The 18608-nt window shown below is 52.8% G+C and overlaps 9 protein-coding genes across 9 annotated transcripts; 3 read left to right on the forward strand and 6 right to left on the reverse strand.

Annotated features, from left to right (window-relative positions):
• Positions 1-513: 513 nt before the first annotated feature.
• Positions 514-1878, reverse strand: COCMIDRAFT_94292 (uncharacterized protein; the record flags this gene model as incomplete). The annotated part of the gene is made up of 1 exon (XM_007689405.1): positions 514-1878. The coding sequence occupies one exon, from the start codon at positions 1876-1878 to the stop codon at positions 514-516; it is 1365 nt and encodes a 454-aa protein (XP_007687595.1).
• A 375-nt stretch (positions 1879-2253) lies between these two features.
• On the reverse strand, positions 2254-2472 carry COCMIDRAFT_94186 (uncharacterized protein; the record flags this gene model as incomplete). Its single annotated transcript, XM_007689406.1, has 1 exon — positions 2254-2472. A coding segment is annotated over one exon (219 nt), but the record flags the coding sequence as incomplete, so codon positions are not given.
• A 180-nt stretch (positions 2473-2652) lies between these two features.
• COCMIDRAFT_4957 (uncharacterized protein) lies at positions 2653-3214 on the reverse strand (the record flags this gene model as incomplete). The annotated part of the gene is made up of 2 exons (XM_007689363.1): positions 2653-2992; positions 3051-3214. 2 exons carry the CDS (start codon positions 3212-3214, stop codon positions 2653-2655), a joined length of 504 nt encoding a protein of 167 aa, XP_007687553.1.
• A 1406-nt stretch (positions 3215-4620) lies between these two features.
• On the reverse strand, positions 4621-5295 carry COCMIDRAFT_94211 (uncharacterized protein; the record flags this gene model as incomplete). Its single annotated transcript, XM_007689407.1, has 3 exons — positions 4621-4822; positions 4890-5043; positions 5172-5295. The coding sequence occupies 3 exons, from the start codon at positions 5293-5295 to the stop codon at positions 4621-4623; spliced, it is 480 nt and encodes a 159-aa protein (XP_007687597.1).
• Positions 5296-5500: 205 nt separating this feature from the next.
• COCMIDRAFT_25995 (uncharacterized protein) lies at positions 5501-6552 on the forward strand (the record flags this gene model as incomplete). The annotated part of the gene is made up of 2 exons (XM_007689373.1): positions 5501-5672; positions 5735-6552. 2 exons carry the CDS (start codon positions 5501-5503, stop codon positions 6550-6552), a joined length of 990 nt encoding a protein of 329 aa, XP_007687563.1.
• Positions 6553-9948: 3396 nt separating this feature from the next.
• COCMIDRAFT_94192 (uncharacterized protein) lies at positions 9949-11585 on the reverse strand (the record flags this gene model as incomplete). Its single annotated transcript, XM_007689408.1, has 3 exons — positions 9949-10865; positions 10916-11091; positions 11143-11585. The coding sequence occupies 3 exons, from the start codon at positions 11583-11585 to the stop codon at positions 9949-9951; spliced, it is 1536 nt and encodes a 511-aa protein (XP_007687598.1).
• Positions 11586-11954: 369 nt separating this feature from the next.
• Positions 11955-13826, reverse strand: COCMIDRAFT_25997 (uncharacterized protein; the record flags this gene model as incomplete). The annotated part of the gene is made up of 3 exons (XM_007689374.1): positions 11955-12440; positions 12492-13738; positions 13814-13826. The coding sequence occupies 3 exons, from the start codon at positions 13824-13826 to the stop codon at positions 11955-11957; spliced, it is 1746 nt and encodes a 581-aa protein (XP_007687564.1).
• A 433-nt stretch (positions 13827-14259) lies between these two features.
• Positions 14260-14906, forward strand: COCMIDRAFT_36430 (uncharacterized protein; the record flags this gene model as incomplete). The annotated part of the gene is made up of 2 exons (XM_007689387.1): positions 14260-14262; positions 14496-14906. 2 exons carry the CDS (start codon positions 14260-14262, stop codon positions 14904-14906), a joined length of 414 nt encoding a protein of 137 aa, XP_007687577.1.
• A 753-nt stretch (positions 14907-15659) lies between these two features.
• COCMIDRAFT_25999 (uncharacterized protein) lies at positions 15660-17790 on the forward strand (the record flags this gene model as incomplete). Its single annotated transcript, XM_007689375.1, has 3 exons — positions 15660-16624; positions 16749-17445; positions 17524-17790. The coding sequence occupies 3 exons, from the start codon at positions 15660-15662 to the stop codon at positions 17788-17790; spliced, it is 1929 nt and encodes a 642-aa protein (XP_007687565.1).
• Between the last annotated feature and the right edge of the window lie 818 nt (positions 17791-18608).

An 18608-nucleotide genomic window follows, 5' to 3' on the forward strand; every position in this document is an offset into this window, starting at 1 on the left:
GTAGTGTTGATTGGCGGCGTGGCTGAGTTCCACTAGGCAGACAATTAGTGTAACAGCCACCACCACCAGCGATTTTACCTGCAGTAACATCTGGAGTCAGTAAAGCTAGATTGTGGCGATGAGTTTAGCGGTGTGCGTTCGTGAGGGGGAGGCTGAGTGAGTATTGAATTCATGGCCTGGTCTTGTTCCAAGCATCCATTGGGAACGGGAAGCGACGTTGCATGCTTATACGTCACAGAGCGAAGGCGTAGGAAGGGGCGGATTGGAACGCTCAAACCAACATAACATACTTGTCCGGAAGGACCAACGTGTAACTATATAATGCCAAAAACATCGTTTTCCCAGAAAACGAATAAAATACATGAGTCTCGCTGGAGAACAAACAGCAATCATAACTTGCCTCAAAAACTCCTAGTCACATGATACTCGTGCAGCTGAGAAGAAAACAAAGACCGAAAAAAACATCAAACTTGAACAATCATGACATCAAGGATGGAGAGGAGACCGGAAGCCTTATACATGCTCGTGAGCCTGCTGCCTCATTCTGTCCACATTGACGGCTGTATGATACTTTCTCAGTGACATAGTGTCGAATGAATGTGACGGGGTCTCTTCAACTTCCTCTTCCATGTCGAACATGCGCCGGAGTTCTTGACAAGCAATCGAATACTGCTCCTTTGCGCTAGCGCTTTCTTTAAGAGGGTTTGGCGCCTTGTCCCAAGCATGCGGCACTCCTGGTACACAGTGGTAGTGGACGCGCTTGCCGAGATCTTTTTGAAGGCGGTCGCGGAACCGTTCGCCTTCGGCTTGAAGCATATCCCACTCACAGCAGAAGAGTACAATGTCATCGGGCAAAGCTTCGAGCATGTGGGTTGGTGCTACACCGGGACTCAACCACGGGTGCGAGAGGTCAAGCGAGGGCGGTTGGAGGTAGGAGTCGTCGAAGAGGTCAGTGAAGACGGCAGGCAGATTCTGGTCGACCCTCGGGCAGGTTTCCCTGCGCTGTGCGCGCGTCTGTGTGTAGTCGGTTGGGGGATAGAAGGAGACTATTCCTCTAATCTTGAGAACGGCATTGGTTCCTTCTGTCATGACTGACACTCCCGAGCTGTCTTTGTACGAGGTGACGAGGGATAACGACGAGGCACCCGTCTGGCGGAGCATGGCAATTCGATCGAGGCGTGATTGCTGGCGGATGAGGTTGATGCGCGAGCCATGTGGCGTGAGGGTCTGGGAAGATGCCTGGGGTGCGTGGACGACGCCGTTGGGTACGTTGCCCGCTCGTTGGTCGATAATCTTTGCGCCCCACGGGGTTCGATCGAAGAGTTCGCCTTGCAGACACAGGGGGACTGTAAAGCTCATATTTCCGCCGGATGAGAAGCCAGAGATTGCGAAGCGGTCCGAGTCGAGCATCAGCTCACTTGCGTGTTGGGCCAGCCAAAGCAACGCATCAGCGCCATCCTCTACAGCAGTAGGGAATGGATTTTCGGGTGCAAGACGATAATCGACGCTGACAACAACAGCTCCCACTTGGTCAACAACGGCGCCACACCAGCGTGCATCGTCGTGGGCTGTGCCGAGAACAAAGCCGCCACCATGGAAATTGATCACGACTGGGTATTTCTTGGCACTCTTAAGTTTTTTCTGCATCTTATAGTCCTTGGGTGTGTAGAAGTTGAGGCGGAACTTGCCCTTGATGGGCGACACGGTGGCGTCAATGTCCCTGTGGAAGGCGGGTCTAGGGGGCCATGGCCGGGCAAGACGATGGAGCACCATACCGATGCCCATGAGCACGCGCCAGAACTGGGCTTGAATGTGGAGAATCCATCGTGGGCGGCTGGCCTTGTGTTGTGGTGGTGCGGTATCGACAGACACTGTCATTTTGGGAGGATGGAGTTGTGCGTGGAGCCAGGCTAAGTCGGGCGCGCCATTTATCAGGCTGCGGAGGGTGAAGGAAATAGACTGGAGTTGCCGGGTAAGAAAAGGTTCTGGGAATGTCCGAATGGAATGATTTCATTGGGCGATGACGTAGGGGTGCTGGTTTCAAGGGGTCCGTTCGTCAGTGGGCCGCGACGCCGTCCGGCTGCCGTCGCACTATCGTCCGCTTTAGGAAAGAAAGGGCTGTGCAACGCACGCGATAAGATACGGCTGACGGCGCAACCTCGACTCCGCGACGCGCAACACGCCATGCCTCACGCTCCCTATTTGTCGCTACAAAGCCAGCTCGGTCGGAACGGCATGAATTCATACCGATCACTAATGATGTGATTGTGGACTAAGTGTGCTACATGTAGAACCAACAACCCCCATACATCCATACATCCATACATCCATGCATACTCTGCAAAACCACACTGGAAAGCTGTCAGCCGCAAAACACGATGCCCATAGCCAAAGCCACAAACATTCTCCCCTCCAAAATAAAAATAAAAAGCAAGCCGGGACGGGTATAGGGCTGCTCAAGTCCTCAGAGAAGCGCCAGACGCTCGCCTATTGATGCTGCCGTACATTAAAAAGCCATACCAAAAGTCGACAATCAAGTCAAGACCGCGTGTCAGAAAACGCCGATAAAGTCATATGCAAGAAGTGAGAAGGAAGGAAGGAAGGAGTGCAGGCGAAGAAGACTCAGAAAGTCAAGAGACTGGCCCCAGACAGTTAGGCGTCGACGAACTCGTACTCCTCATCCTCGGGAGCGACGCGTCGCTTGGTTCGTGGCATGTCGTCATCAATGTCCAGAACCTCGTACTCGTTCTTGACCAGCTTCTCCGTCTCCTTGGTCTCGAAGCGCTCGACAGCCTTGTCGAGAGCATAGTTGAGGATCTGACTGCCGTGGCTGGGACCGCGGGCGGCATCGTATGAGTATGCAATGTCGGCATCTGGCGCAGGGGCAGCCGACGGGTGGTCGACGTCTTCGTCGGCCGACGACTCGTCACTAGCCGATGCCATGTCCTTGTGAAATGTAGAGCGGGCCTTCATAGGACTAAAAGAGGAGGCCCTACGCGGATTAGTACTCTGATGGCTTCACAACCATGGTAGTACGGGAGGCGACTTACTTGACATGAGGGAAGGGCTTCGCAGGGCGAGGCTTGCCGTCTTCCTCGCGCCGTCCAGGGCCAAACGACTGGCCGTGTGCCCACTTGGCCCTGCTGTTCTTGTCGCGGTTGAACTCCCTGGCGCTGCTGCGAAGGTCGCCAGTAAAGGTCTGCGAGGCCGACATGGTGAGGGTGCGAGTGGTTGCCGGTGAAGGTTGGAAGAGTTGAGAGTAGTATTGGCGCGAGTGTGGCAGGTATGACGGTATGACGGTATGGAGGAGGAGTAGCAGTAGTAGTATGGATGTATGGTAGTAGTATGGATGTATGCGTATGTGGCTGGGTGGTCAAGGAGCAGGTGGAGAGTGACGGAGCTAGAGGGATGATGTGCAAAGAACAGGTATGTGAGTATGAATGGAATAAGTAGTACAAGGGCGCACGGGTAGCAAGGCGTGATTGATGACTGGCGGCTGTCTTGTGAATGACTCTGAGAAGTGACTCAGGATGACGGACGTGTATTGGGAGCAAAGACCGGGTGGCTATGCAGGCAGCTGTGAGGGATTATGGCTAAGGTATGTACCGTAAGTGTGTAGTGTATATGTAAGTAGTGTAGGTATAGTAGTAATGGGAATGGGCGTAGGATGCAAGTGAGTATCTACCTAGGCCGCACGCAGATAGGCATGCCCTGCAGCTAAATAGTGGCGCGGACGGGGCCGCCCTTTGAGATGAGGTCAAAGGCGTCAGCGCTGTCCCCGCTCTTTTGTCCTGGTTGTTGATAAGGAGGGAGTGAGGGAGTGGGAGCTCATGACCATGGCCATCACCATGGCCCCCGACGCGCCCATCCGACTCGCCGAGGCATTTCCCGCGTTAACCCGACGCGGCTCCGGTTTGACGCTGGTGGCCGTGGTGTCATCATCGGAGTTTCAGCAGCCTCTTGGTGGCCAACGTGGGCGGGTTGCAGGCGTGCCGTGTTCCTGGATTGCAGCACGGCGAAGACGGGGACGACGACGACGACGGACATGGGCCAGGGGGGGAGAAGGGAGCTGAAGCTGAAGCTCTCACTCTAGGGCTCCATCAAGGCTCAAGGCTCCAGCTCTCCCCCATGTCCCTGGATGGTCCCCCCCCCCGATTGCCGACCCCACATGGCTGCCCTCCGCCCTCCTCCCCCGACCAGGTTGCATCCTTTCTATCGACTTGTCACGCACCAACAGTCATGGCATCTCGCAGATGCAGACGCCCCAACAATCACAGCCAGCTTGCACATTAACAAGTCCATGGCGCGCCCCTTTGCTCCCAACCCCCCGATAGCTATCCGCATTCGGTGCCCGTATCTGCGCCCTTTCCCCCCACTAGCTCCGTACAGTCATGTAATCTAGAGCCTTCGGGATCCGGCTCACGGCCATCTACCCCATACTAACCACCCACGACCTGGGGGTAGCCGCCGGCAATCAGCGACTTGCCAACTCTAACGTGCCGCCTAACACACACGTTGTTCGCTCAACGGCAATGCACTGCTGTAACAAGACCCTGGTTGCTGTCACTACACCATGTACTCTATTCAAGCCACCCCCTAGAGCTTCTCAAGCAATATGCCTCAAGTATGGTACGCGGCCTCGTCCTCGTCCTTGTCTTCGTCCATGTCGCTGCCCTCTATCTGCTCTGCTTCGCTCGGGAGCATGTCCGGGAACCACCCGTACTCGTCCAGCTCCACCGTGTACTGCCCCATGCCATCCTGCCTGACCTCTACACCTTCCCTCCGTAGAACATCTGCTTGGTGCGCCGCTGCACTTGGTCCTCTTTGTCCTTTGTCAGCAGGCAAACACAAAGGCAACAAGGCGTTGTCGCCATGACGAGGGCGCAGACCTCGGGCTGATGCCGCCTTTGGCGTTGATCACGCGCTGCCAAGGCACGTTGCCGCTATGAAACCTGGGCTTCGTCCTGCTGCTGTCGCCCGATGTCGATGGCCATGGCGAAGGCAGGTTCTTGAGACACACGCCCACCTGTCTTTTGACGTCACCTGTTAGTCGCAGCAGTGACATGATGGTGATGAGTGCTGCTACCTTGGACATTCGGCTATAGTCAAACAAACAAGTCAGCCAGTCGTCGTCATCATCACCATCATCATCATCTCCCAGCACCACGCACGCTTTCCCACCAGCCTGGCAATGTGTCCGTAGCTGGTGACCTTGCCATACGGTATCTCCTGAATCGCCTCGTACACGGCTGTGTACCACAGCCACACCTCTTCGGAGCGTTCTCCAGGTGCCATAGTCGCAGTGTGTAGTGTAATCCAAGACGAGGTATTGGGGTGAGTGAGATCACCCGCCAGGGGCCCATCGCGCATGGTCACACGCCATGACGCGAGATCACGTGACCTGTCATGATGCGCGTGCCAAGCCCGTCGACTTTGCCTGCCAAACTTCGCGACTTGTAGGCATGCACAATGGGCAGCCAACCCCGCCATCCAATCAAGCATGTCTGGACTTGCCGACTACCTGGCCAAAAACTACCTTACGGCTGATTCGGAAAAGAAATCCAAGAAGCGCAAAAGAAAGAACAAGGATGCCGGCCTCATCATTGAAGACGACGACAACCTGGGTTGGAAAGACAAGGCCGACGATGACGACGATGACGCGCCAATGATAGGTAAGAGTGCCCCCCAACTCGCGCATCCTGCACATGTCCATGGCTAACACGGTGCTGATCAGTCGGCGGAGGCACGCTGAAGAAATCAAAGAAGAAATCAAAAGGCACCAGCGCAGCAACGTGGACGGCTGTCGGTGTCGCTGCGCCCTCGCATGCTGCGCAGCTTGCTGCCGACGCTGCTGCCGCCGATGCCATCATTGCAGGTACTGCTGCCGATCGCGAAAAGGCTGCGGCAGCCGAAGACGAAGCCCCAGAGATGGTAGACCAGGATGGGATACTTCGAACAGCGTCGGGCACAAAGGCAGGCCTGCAAACAGCCGCCCAAGTCGAGGCTGCGATGAATCAGAAGCTAGACGAGGAGAAGCGCCAGGCCGAGAAAATTGCAAAGGAAATGGGCGGTGCGGCACCGGAAACCATATACCGAGATGCCAGCGGTCGCATCATCAATGTCGCCATGAAGCGCGCCGAGGCACGTAAAAAGGCAGAGGAAGAGGAGCGGCAGAAGCGTGAAAAAGAACGCGCAGCACGTGGAGATGTGCAAAATGCAGAAGCCGAGCGCCGCAAACAGCAGCTGCAAGACGCAAAGACAATGACAGTCGCCCGATACGTAGATGACGCCGAACTCAACGATGAGCTCAAGGAACGCGATCACTGGAACGACCCGGCCATGGGCTTTTTGCGCAAAAAGAAGGCTGGGCGCAGTATTACTGGAAAGCCGCTGTACAAAGGGCCGTTCCAGCCAAACAGATACAACATTCGTCCTGGTCACCGATGGGACGGCATTGATCGTAGTAATGGCTTCGAGAAGCAGTGGTTCGACTCGAGAAATCGCAAGGCGAATATCGAGAAACTCGAGTATCAGTGGCAAATGGATGAATAGTCCTGGTTTGTTGCTGTATTTGCACCCGTCAACTACAAGGCTCTTTTTTGTCCTCATTTTGCATAGCGCAGGCGTTTTTGACATGTTTACCAAAATTATCAGCTTCGGCCGGGTACACGGTCATTCCCCGTCTAGTCTCGAGTCCCCATGCATTGTTAATAACGTGAACAAAAGTAAGGCATAAACACTTGAATGGGTATCTCAATTTTTTTTTGGCTCGTCGATAGGAAGTATCTGAGATACGTTGTAGAGGAAGACCAAGAATGGAATTCATCGTGGCACATGGAAACAATCAGACTTTACAATTCATACTACACGTCGCTTGATAATTAGGTTATCGGCATCTGGAAGGCTGAGCTGAAGACTATAACTATTCATGTACTCACGACGGCTGCACCATGTCGTATGCTAAATCCGCTTTCCAGATTGAATTATACAGTTTCGCAACCTTGACTATTCTCTTAAACTGATGGAGAGCTAATGTCATCATGACTTGTACACGTATCTTCACCACCGTTTTTGAGACTTGAAAGTTAAGACTATGACAAATAAAGGAGGGTGGTATATATCTAGAAAAGCGTAACTAGTGGTTAGGAAGAGAGATAGAGGAAAGTGTAAAGGCAGCAGGTTACCTTGTATACAGTGAAGAGAGAAAGAAAAAAAAGCCGTGAAAGTATACATGTTCAGATAGCAAAATGCCATGTACCACCAAGGTCAAACAACAAGGATCATTACCAGTATGTGCAATAATTTACCCCAGTCGTCCAGTCTACAAATCATATCCAATTCACTCAACTCTCTCCTGGTATCAAACCCAACCGTCGCATACATCACAATCACAACAAATGTCCATGTTTTGAATGCTTATTGTTTGATTCAAAGGAGTGTCCATAATCCATAATGCTTCATACAGGGATTCCCATCTCCACCCCTTCCTACTCAAAGGTTCCTATGCCAACCCCTCTCAAAGTCAGTCACAAAACGACCATCATGTTGAAACAAAAGTCTTGTCCATCTCTCCAAATCGCTCGATGGAACCGTGGCCGTCATGTGCTTTTTTTTTTCAAAGGTTGCAAAAGTCGGGTGGTATCATGTTATCGACTTAGTGCTAGAGCATCAGTGGTATTAGCAAAACTTTGTCTCTTGTTTCATTGCTAGGACAGGCCTAGAAATAAGAGAGAGAGAGAGAGAGAGAGAGAGACTTACGGAGCAAGATCCGCAGTTGCAGCTGGAGCAGTCGCCCTTGCAGGAGCAGGTGTTGCAGGTGCTGTTAAACACAACGCAGTTAGCAAAAGAAAGTTCAATCTTCGTTTCTGAGAGAAAAAAAAAAGGAGAGTTCGATACGCTCCAACCGGTGCACCACTGCTAGTAGCACATGATGAGGCGGGGGAGCCATCACGGCGCTAAACCGCTATCCCCCATCCCCCATCCCAGCAGCATGCCCAGCAGGCGGCGTGATGCATCGTATAGGGGGAGTATGCTGAGCAGACGTACCATGGAGACATGATGAAGATGGTTGATTGGTTGGGAGTTGGTTGGTTGGTTGAAAGTAGCTTAGTGTGTTAAGTTGGACAGATGAGCAAATGTTGGAGCGCGATGAGGCCATCAAGGTGCTGAGATGGGGGGATACTTATATAGACCTGCCGACCGTCTCGCCTTACTCTGGCTCATTCGTTTCTTTCTCTACCCACGCTCGGCCAGCTGCTCGTTTGACTGGATATGGAGGCGCTTGGGTCATGCGCGACTTGTGCGGCCGACCGCCCCCCCTCCCCTCCCCAATCATGGTGGGGTGTCTTGTCCCAACGAGTGACATATCGAAGATACTAGATTTGACCCCTCCTTTTCAGTATCGACCAAGACCGACAGCATGCGCGCCATGCGCATCACCTTTAACCCATACAGACGACAGTGTGACGCTGGATCGGGAGGGTTGGTTGGTTGGCATCATACATTGGCCGTCGGACAAGACTTGATTGGATGGCTACAGGCATGCTGGGGCTGGTCGGTCAGGGCTTGGGAGACTCGGTGGGATAACCGCTTGAGGCGATGGGCCACTCGCACAAGTCGCGCAGTCCCCCGGTATACTCCGTGAGGCGCGTACGGTGGGCTCCACTGCGCCCTGCTTTCACTTCTCAGTTGTTGCCTGGCCACTTGATTGTCCCGCGAGCCCGGACATTGCTTCCGCCTAGGTATCGTTTTCTAGGGTCTCAAACTTGATGCCACGGGCACACGGAAGATGGTGTGGAGAACAAGGTCCAGAGGACTGCTTCTCTTACGCAGGGCCATGGAACGGCATAACCGCCAACGTGGGAAATAGTCTGGCCGCATTTATCTGATATCGAATGTTTACGTATCCGTTGCTGACTGGCCATGGATGTGTCTGTTGTGCTTTGAAGACCGGTGACACTGAACCTACAAGTGTGAACCCCGCCCTTCCTTCACCGCATACAGTGCATATGTGACATGGGCTGATAATGCAAGACATAGCTAGGTGCAGATGTACATGATGGCAAGCAACAGACGGCTTTACAAGACCATGATGCGTACAACTGTAATCGCGTGGTTGTCGTTCACAGGTACAAGACTGGTGGCATGCATGTGTCGATTCCATGACGTAGCGCCTCCAATCTAGATGGCCTCACTAGCTTCCACGCGTTATACCCCGCGTGACTCGATCGTGCCTAGTCACATGCCGGCCAATCATGATAGTTCTGCTGTGCAGGCTACTAGTACGTAATCACGTGGGCGTGGACTCTTGGGCTTTAAGCGGTTAGTGAAAGCGCCAAGGCATGAGAGTCCTCGTACTGTACCTAGTATCCAAGGACATCATGACATGTATCATGTCGATACTATTGCTATCTCGCCGGCAGCTATTAGCTGTCTAGTAAACTTTTCTGTAACACCCTTACATCCGACTGCTTAGGCCTACAATACTACATATATGCAGCAGTATCTAGGCAGTGGACTTGGATACGGTGACATGTCAACCCCCCCCCCCACGCAACACTTGCTAGTCTCCAACACTAGTACCCATCAGCTGTGGCCATAGGTCCGCTAAGGTTATGTGATCATTTCAGCCGAGTCGCATTCGTCTGCCCTTGCCATGGGATGTCGGCATATGGTTTCTATTATTAAGTGTCTGAGATCGACATGGTACTGGGTGAGAGGTACCGGCTTCGGGCTTCGTCCAAATAAAAAACACTAGTACTATAGAGAATGGCCGATATGTCATCGTTTTCACGGGAAGCTACTGTTGACGTGGCGTGGTTGTCGCATGCAAACCACGATGACATGGCAGGGTCATGCGTGATATTGGCTGGCACGACTTCGATTTGTATTGATGCGTGATTGACTGTTGATACTAACAGTGTTTTGATGACAAGACCTGACGACATGTTATATCTTTCGCCCTGCATCAACATGCCAAGCAGTGACATCTGGCCCATGGTGCACTTGAGGAGACGGTGAAATATCCGCCATGATTTTCGCAGCATCCAGGACAAGCTCATCATCTCCGTATTGACCAATCACCTGCAAGCCCACAGTATTGAAGATTGAATCACTTCCTCCTCGTATCCCAGAGTCTCCTTTCCCTAAGTTCACACCTACGGGGATACTAATCGCTGGAAGTCCGGCCAGACTGGCAGGGACAGTGAATACATCGTTCATGTAGGATCGAATAGGATCCTGGGTTTCCACTTCAGATAGCGATGGCGCCGTGGATGGTGCCGTAGGGCACACGATAACATCAACCCCCTCTGGCTGTTTTGGAGCTGTCCCGTCTTCAAAAAGAGGATTGGGTCTTGCAAACACTCTGTTGAAGTCTTGCTGGACCAGCCTGCGGACCTTTTGTGCCTGAATAAAGTAGTTGTCAATAGCTTCGGCGCTAAGCGAGAAGGCTCCAAGCAAGATCCTGCGTTGAACTTCGGCTCCAAATCCCTGGCCACGAGTTTTGGCGAATAACACACTATCAGGCGTTCCATCAATTCCCTCTGCTCTACTGCCGAAGCGTACTCCGTCGTACCTTGCAAGGTTACTGGATGCTTCAGCTGGTGCGAGTACGTAGTAAGCTGACAAAGCCTGTTGTGTCGTCGGTAGCCGAATAGGATGCAAACTGTGACCGCGGTCCCATAAGTGATTCAGATACTGAATCCATGCCTTGCGAACAACGGGCTGTAGGGTTTCAATGTTGTAATCGAGGGGGATGCCAACCCTTAGAGGTGATGATTGGTTCTCCTTTCGCTTTCCAAGACGTACACGTGTTGAAGGAGGAATGGAGGTTGGGTCTTCCTGATCATGCATGTTGAGTTTGTCTTTATGAATTGTCAGACATGCTGCATACTCAGGTGGTAACTGCACTCACCAAAGACAGTCCTTACATCCTCAGTGCTTCGCCCAAATATACCAACAGTGTCTAGAGAGTTGGCATAGGCGATCACGCCCCACCTTGAGAGCAGGCCATAACTCGGTTTGAATCCGACAACGCCTGTATACGAAGCAGGTAGTCTGACAGAGCCTCCAGTATCGGTCCCTAACGCCCTGCTTGTCTTAGCATATGTAACTGGGTCTCCGCGACACCTGGGAACTTACGCCCAGCATTGAGAACTGGCAACTGCAAGCGCACTTCCGCCTGAGCTTCCCCCTGCACTCAATTTCTCGCCCTCATACCTCTGCATCCTTACTGGGCCGAACTGCGAATGTGTCGAATGCGAGCCCATGCCAAACTCATCCATGTTGGTTTTGCCCACGATGACAGCACCTTCATTTTGGAGGAGCTTGACTACCGTCGCATCGTACGGGCTGGTAAAGCCCTTCAATATATTGGAGGATGCTGTTGTCTTCAAGCTTTTTGTGCAAATGTTATCTTTTATTGCGATTGGCTTGTCCTTGATACTGCGAGAAGCAGGACTGGATTCGGCGGCATTGTCGCGCGAGGCGAGCACTGACGGAGCGACTAGTGAGTTGAAAACATTGAGATGTTTGTACTTGGATTGGTTCAGTAGGTATGTCTTGGCATACCTGGAGAGTGACATGGAGGGTGAGTCGCATCACTGTCGCGGGCTGGAAGTCTGAAGTTCGTGAGCGGGACGAAAAACTGCCGCGACGTCATGCGCGGCTCCGTCAGCACGCAGACTGACTCGTGGGCGCTCAACCCATACACAGTAGACCTCTGCTATCCATGCACTGCGCGTGACCGTGGAATGTCACACATTTTGACTGAACTTTGCCAAAAGAATGCCCTCGCCAAGTTGAATATGTAATGTCGACAAACCCAGGTCCCTATGGGTCCTCAAAGCGACATACATGTCTATATAGCCAGGTCGTACTACGGCACAAGATCACCACCCATCATGCATTGCAAGGGAAAAAGGGTATATGAAAGGAAAACATCAAAGTTCAACTCAGATATCAAGGTGTTGCCTGATATCGTCACCGAGCCTCCACTCTTCATCCCTAACTATACGGTCAAGCGGGCTCTGCACATCGTCCTCGTCACTTCTTCTCGTTCCGCTGGTGCCGGCATCACTAATTGCAGTAGCACCGCTAACACTACCGCAGTTGCTCTTGCTGCGTTTCCTCTTGAACCAGCTTCTCCTGCTCTTAGTGCTCGCAGCATCCGTGTCCGAAATGACCGATGCAGCGTACTCGCGTCCATCGCCCTCGACGAGCGTAGGGTCGGTGCTTGATGTCACGCTGAGATTCGACGAAAGTTTCCGGAGATGGATGGCGTCAGAATCGCCAGAGCTGTCGACTGGAGCAGGCCTGGGTGTTGGGATGGGTGTAGTCTCTGTTGAAGGAGTTGATTCGACAAGCTCGGCATCACGGTACCATTTCCGACGGCGTGTATAGCGACCCCAACCGTCTTGACCTCTTCGACCATCTCTCCACTATTGCAGGTCAGTATCTCCATGTCATGCCCGTAATCTGCTTGACTGTACCTTATTGTCATAGTAAATCCAGGCTAGCTCCTCCTTTGAGATACCCTTCTCGGCCTTGCCATCTTTGGCGGCGCCATCAATCTTCCACTCACTGCCCTGGACCCATCGCCATCTCGCGCCACCACCCTCAACTTCGGGCAGCTCAAACTGTTCCTTGGGTGGCACAGGATTGAGATGCTCATCCGTCCATGATGCCCGCTCATAAGCAAGCATCGACGAGGTCCAGCCAATGCCTAGCCACCTCCGCTGGTTCTCATAAATGGAAAAAGTAAAGCGTACTCCAGTTGACTCTGGTCGGCGCTTAGCAGCCAGCGAGGCAGCAACTTCCTGGGTGCTCTTTTTCCGTGGTGGGAGAGGGGGTGGTCCCTTTTGGTTTGCTGATGTTATCTCGCCAAAGTCCAGGCCAGTGAGGAAGGCGCATGTTTTTCGGACCGTCTTTGATCTCCAAAGCAGCGTGCGCGTGACGCGCGCTGGTCGCGAATGCCAGCTGAGCATCACTGTGCCTATTGCCAGTACGACTCTCTTCGTGGTAAGAATGTAGAAGGGTGGGAGCGTAAGTGCTATCCATAACGGCAGTACAAAGAGAATGCGGATAAACAGCACAGTCAGCGCTGGTCGTGTGGTAGCCGATGTCGCAGTCCTCTGAGTAGAAAGGAAATCTGTCAGGCGCAAAAATGGATCCAACAGAATATTGCAGCGCGAAGTAAAGAGTTTCAGGCTATCGACAATCTCCTCCAGACTCTTGTGGTGTTTGATGCTGGTGTCCGACTCGACTCGTTTGTGTTCTGTCTGGCCCTTTTCGCCAGTCCAGCCCGTAGACGACAGGGGCGAATACCTGCGCGTGTACATGCCCAGAATCAAAACCGAGACTATGATGATGGGCCCGGCATATCTCGTGACTGCATCCCCGTACATGACGACTGCCCAGAAGGCGGCTACGAGCAGAAAGCTCTCCCATGGATCGCCCGTCGTCCATGTCACCAGGCCAGCAAACTTATTCAGCGGGAGTATGAAGGGATGCGAATATGCAAGGACACGGGTGATTTGAGGCGGCGTAGCAGCAAGCAATGGGGATTTCTGGTGGACAAGTATGGCGGAGCGGCGCTTGGTCTGGGGCGTTGTCTGGCCTAGATGGGCGGGCGAGAAGGAGGCATAGGTGGGCGGATTCGGATCACCGGTAGACGGCGGAGACGACGCATCGTTAGTGGACCTGTGAGGAGTGGACATGTGCTCTATCCAGGGCGTATCTAGTCGAGGGTAAGCATGGTGGTTGCGCGACCAATTTTACACGCAATCTTGTTGCGAGTCTGGAGGCGACGGACCTAGTGCTGCCATGCATGGGGATGTGCGTCATCGCCCGGCTGCGCAGAGGAGGCTGAGGGCCGCGTTGATGTCAAGCCACGCCCGGCGTGTATATTTGTACAGGATGAAGCAAGTGTGCAAACGCGGGCAAGAACAGCCTGAGAGTGAACAAAGGGTGTCATGCAACTACTAGCACTTCCGGCGTTGCTGCACACGGTCATGTCTTCTGCGGGGGTCCCCGAGCATGTGAAGGTCTTGGTCCGAGGGCGACTCGTGGGAGTCTTGTGACAGCCCTCGGCGATGCGCTCCTTGTAAACAACAAGCTGAGCATTCTTGTATGACATATGCGTGTCAACCCGGAATCTGTTTGGCTGTTCCGCTCGCATCTGCATGCACCAGAGCACACAAGAACATGGTGGTTGCGGGCGTGGCGGTTTGCGATCGTGGCGTGATTGGCCGAGCCGCCATGGTCACGTGCCAGCCCCGGAAGCAGACCGAAACTACGGAAGGGGCCCCAGAAATTTTGGAGATGCCCTCGTCGCCGTCCGCACCCGCCACCACCAAGCAGAAGTCGAGCGCCTGCGCCTCACGATCCTGAAAGAGAAACAATTCTTGTTCGTTTGTCGCCCTCGGTTTCATCATAGCCACAATGGTGCGCTGCAACAATGTCCTCTTCCCACCACGCCGAACTAACGCCCGTAGGCCCACCGCATAATAACACAAGTCGTCTTTTCGGGCGCCCGGATAATAGGTCGAGCCGTGTCTGAGTCGTACCGTCAAGCAGCCGCCTCGCAGAAATATGCAGCAGCCAACCAGGGTGGAAAAAGCGGAGGCGCCTTCTCATCCTCAAACATCACCATGGACGAGGCCTGCCAGATCTTGAATGTGGGGCCAGGAAAGATGGGAAACATTGAGCTGGAAGTAGTCACAGAGCGATTCAAGCGGCTGTTTGACCTGAATGACCCACAGAAGGGCGGCAGTTTCTATCTGCAGAGCAAGATCCTGAGGGCAAGGGAAAGGATCGAGAGGGAGATACAAGGCCACCAACGGGTAGCGGAAAGAGAAAAGGAATTAAGAGAGGGCTTCAAGCCAAAATTCACAAAGGAGGACTAAGCCGGATTCAACGCAGACGAAATGGCCGACACTTTGGTCATAGACGGCAGTGCAAACCACCCAAACAGGGGAGACAGGTTGTTGCACAGATCAAAGTGTCCAAGTGTTGTAGATGGCAATGAAGAGTGTCTTGTTGCATTTGAGCGGCGTTTGGCATAGCGTTTGGACCTTCTCTGGGCACAGTTCAGCGAAGGCGCACTGTGGTTGAGAGTGCAGTTTGACTGGCAAGGGTATGCTTTTACGTCTCTCCACTCCTGCACGTACATGTGCTATTTTCCTTTAATGTTCGAATACTGTATCATTATATGCTGTAACAAGGAAATCGACAGCTGAGCCATACTCAATGCATCCCATACCGAAGTTACCCACATGACTGTTTTAATCCCAATCGCAGGAATGATTTTCCCTAGGAGCTAGTGAGGCCATGTGTTGTTCGAGCATGTAGCTTGCGGATATACTATATATGTATGTATGCAGGTACTACATGCTGGCAATGGTAAACGATACAGACGTGGAGTCGACGAGGGGCTGACAGTCCTCACCCCCACAACGCCTGAAGGTCACGCTAGAGGCTTGGCTTACACCAGGCCCGTCTCGACACAAAACTTTCGCGCGCAACCACCGCTGCTCTTTTGCATCACATCACGATCCGCCAAACGCCACCTGCGCATACACATACACGCACGCATATACACATAGCCACAGTCACTGGCCGCGCACGACTCTGACTGCCCCTGGAAATTACGACACGCCATGGCCGACTCATATCGCCCTGGACGCGACCGCCCGCCACCGCTCGCCGACCGCATGACGTTCACAGGTGGAGATGGCGACAGTTATCGACCCGGCGGCGAGCGCAACAGCAGTCGCTCGCAATTCACCTTCGAGTCCGGCCACCCCGCGCCCCGCTTTCCACCCTCTGGCCCCGCCAACCCGCGAGGCCCTTCTGGTTCTGCAACATCAAGAAGACGCGGTCGTGGCGGGGCACCGCGAGACCAGTCTCGTGCCAACGGCAGGAACAATGCAAACGGCCATCGTAGAGGTGGCTTCAAGAAGGCTGCGCCTCACGAGCGTGCTCTGCTTCAGCACCGCGAGAACGGCACTCCTGAGCGTGCATTGGGCATCGCAGCTGATTCCAACCGCTTTCAAAATCCCGACGACCTGTCGGATGATGATGAAGCCGACATGGAAGTAGAAAGCGATGATTCCTCGGAAAGCCAGCAGGACGGCGACGCGTCACGGAGTAAGCCAAAGGCTGCTCGGACCCAGGTCAAGCGTACTGATGGCGACTCTGTCCCTAAATGGTCCAATCCAGACCCCTATACCGCATTGCCACCGCCGGATGAGACAACGGGGAAAAGGGTCGACTTCGTGAAACTGATCCGGAAAGCAAAGAACCAAGAGGTGGAGAAAGCTGCAGGGCACAATTCTGTCGTTGCCAATGATGATTTCATTTCGTTTGCCGACGACGATGACGACGCTCAAAAACCCACACAGGGCTCACTGAACGAGTTCACACACATTGACAGCATCGTTAGTAGACAAGAAGCAGCTGTAGCAGATCATCGGGCACCTCGTGGCCCCAAGGCCAACAACAAGCGTAAAGCTACGGTAGGCGGTGTAGTTAGTGAGTGGTTGCCAGCTCGCAATCGCGATCCAACACCTTGGCTTCCTTCACCTGATGCTTATGCGCATCTTGCTCGTGAACCAGAGAAGTGGTAAGTTACCAGTGTCCAAAGGGTCAGGAATCTGCATGGAGCTTCGTGTATCACGTAATGTTCACGAGCGTTCCACGCGACCTTGACGCCAAACTCCCACAATCATGTACTGATTTTCTACTAGGCTTCACAATGAAATACTGGACTTTTACGATTTCGTTGCTCCCAAGCCATTCGAACACGAACAGCGCAATAGACTTGTCAACCGAGTCAACAATGCGCTGGGCCAACGCAGGTTCCCTCAACAAAATGGCCGTGTGCTATGTTTTGGCTCTTTCCCTGCAGGTCTGTATTTACCTACAGCTGACATGGACCTGGTCTACGTTTCCGATCAGTACTACAACGGCGGGCCTCCTGTTGTCGATATGTCTCAGAGGGGCGCTAACAAGAGCCTGCTTTACAAAGCATCCAACAGGCTCAAAAGTATGGGAATGGACGCGGATGGGTGCCAAGTCATCCATGCCAAGGTTCCCATCATCAAGTTTCAAGACAGGCTTACCCAGCTTCAAGTTGATATTTCCTTTGAAAACTTGAGCGGGGTTCAAGCTCAAGCTACGTTTGCACAGTGGAAGAAGGATCACCCTGACATGATATACATGGTAGCACTTCTAAAGCAGTTCCTTGTGATGCATGGACTGAACGAAGTGCATACGGGCGGCATTGGCGGTTTTAGCATCATATGTCTGATTGTTAGCTATATTCAGCATTCTGACCAGCATGAGAACCTTGGCGAATGCTTCTTGGGATTTCTCAAATATTATGGCGATTTCGACTTGTCTAGGAAACGCATCCAGATGAATCCGCCAGCTGTTGTTGAAAAGGTGAGCAACAGTTGATACTGCGCTGCTGGCAGATGTCAAAATCTCTCCCATATCTTTCACGAAGCTGACATGTTCTAGACGGCCCATGGAGTCGATGGTCGCCCGGAAAGGTACGACGGTCTTTCTATCCAAGATCCGAATCGTCCAGAGAACAACATTTCTGGTGGGTCTCACAGGGTTCAGGATGCCTTTGACGCCTTCAAAGAAGCCTACTACACACTTGAGGACCGAATGAAAGCTGCACGCGCAGGCCAAGATATCGGGCCTAGTATTCTCGAGTGTGTCCTGGGCGGCAACTATGAGACTTACATCAAGCAGAGAACGCATTTGAAAACCCTGAAGTGAGCTCTTACTGGATTTGAAGCAAAACGCTATTAGCGTTATCCTTCTCTGCTTCCCCTATACTTTGCCGCCGCTTGGGCGTGCTCGGGCTCAAGTTGACCTTGCATTTCAAGCAAGGAGCTGGGCACTATACAGTTTTCTCTGTCTTGCTTACCTGGCCCATCCCAGGACGGGACGGTCACCGGACAAGAGCCATGAAAGAGGCCATCCAAGCTTTCGAACGATATAATGCTACTATTGATGGGGCGGGAATCGTATGTATTGATTAGGTGGACGAGCACCTCTGTTCCCCAAAGAATTGGGGCAACTCGGGCGTGAGATATTGCTGTGGGTTGAGCAGGCGAGTACACAATGCTCCGGCGCCTTCTGCTCATCTGCTCTTCCAGACAGGTTAGGGACGGCATATTCTATTTCAAAAGTACTGGTTGCAACAAGAGATACCCCCAGAGTAGCTCTCCCATGGGTAGCTACTCTAGGCGTTTGGCGAATTATAGACGGACAATTCTTCCGCAACGGACGGACAGACGAACAGATGCAAATCCCTATCGATATGCAGATGACAAGTCTAGCGAACCCAACCCATGTTGATTCTCTTCACAAAGTTCCACCTCGTTTCGTCACAAAAGCCGTCTTTTTGTTTTCGGCTCGGATATGGTGTCTTGTGTCCGGACCGGAACCCGCGCAGGAGATGTGAAGAAGAAAGGAATCATATCGAACAAAACAAGGACCAGACATGAACAAATGAGTATCGCTCCGTATGATTTGCTGTCTGACTCTGCTTATTGGCCTTTTTCTGTCTTTCTGTTAGTTTGTTTGCTTGT

This window comes from Bipolaris oryzae (assembly GCF_000523455.1).
Source record: "Bipolaris oryzae ATCC 44560 unplaced genomic scaffold scaffold_57, whole genome shotgun sequence".
Classification (NCBI taxonomy): Eukaryota; Fungi; Ascomycota; class Dothideomycetes; order Pleosporales; family Pleosporaceae; genus Bipolaris; species Bipolaris oryzae.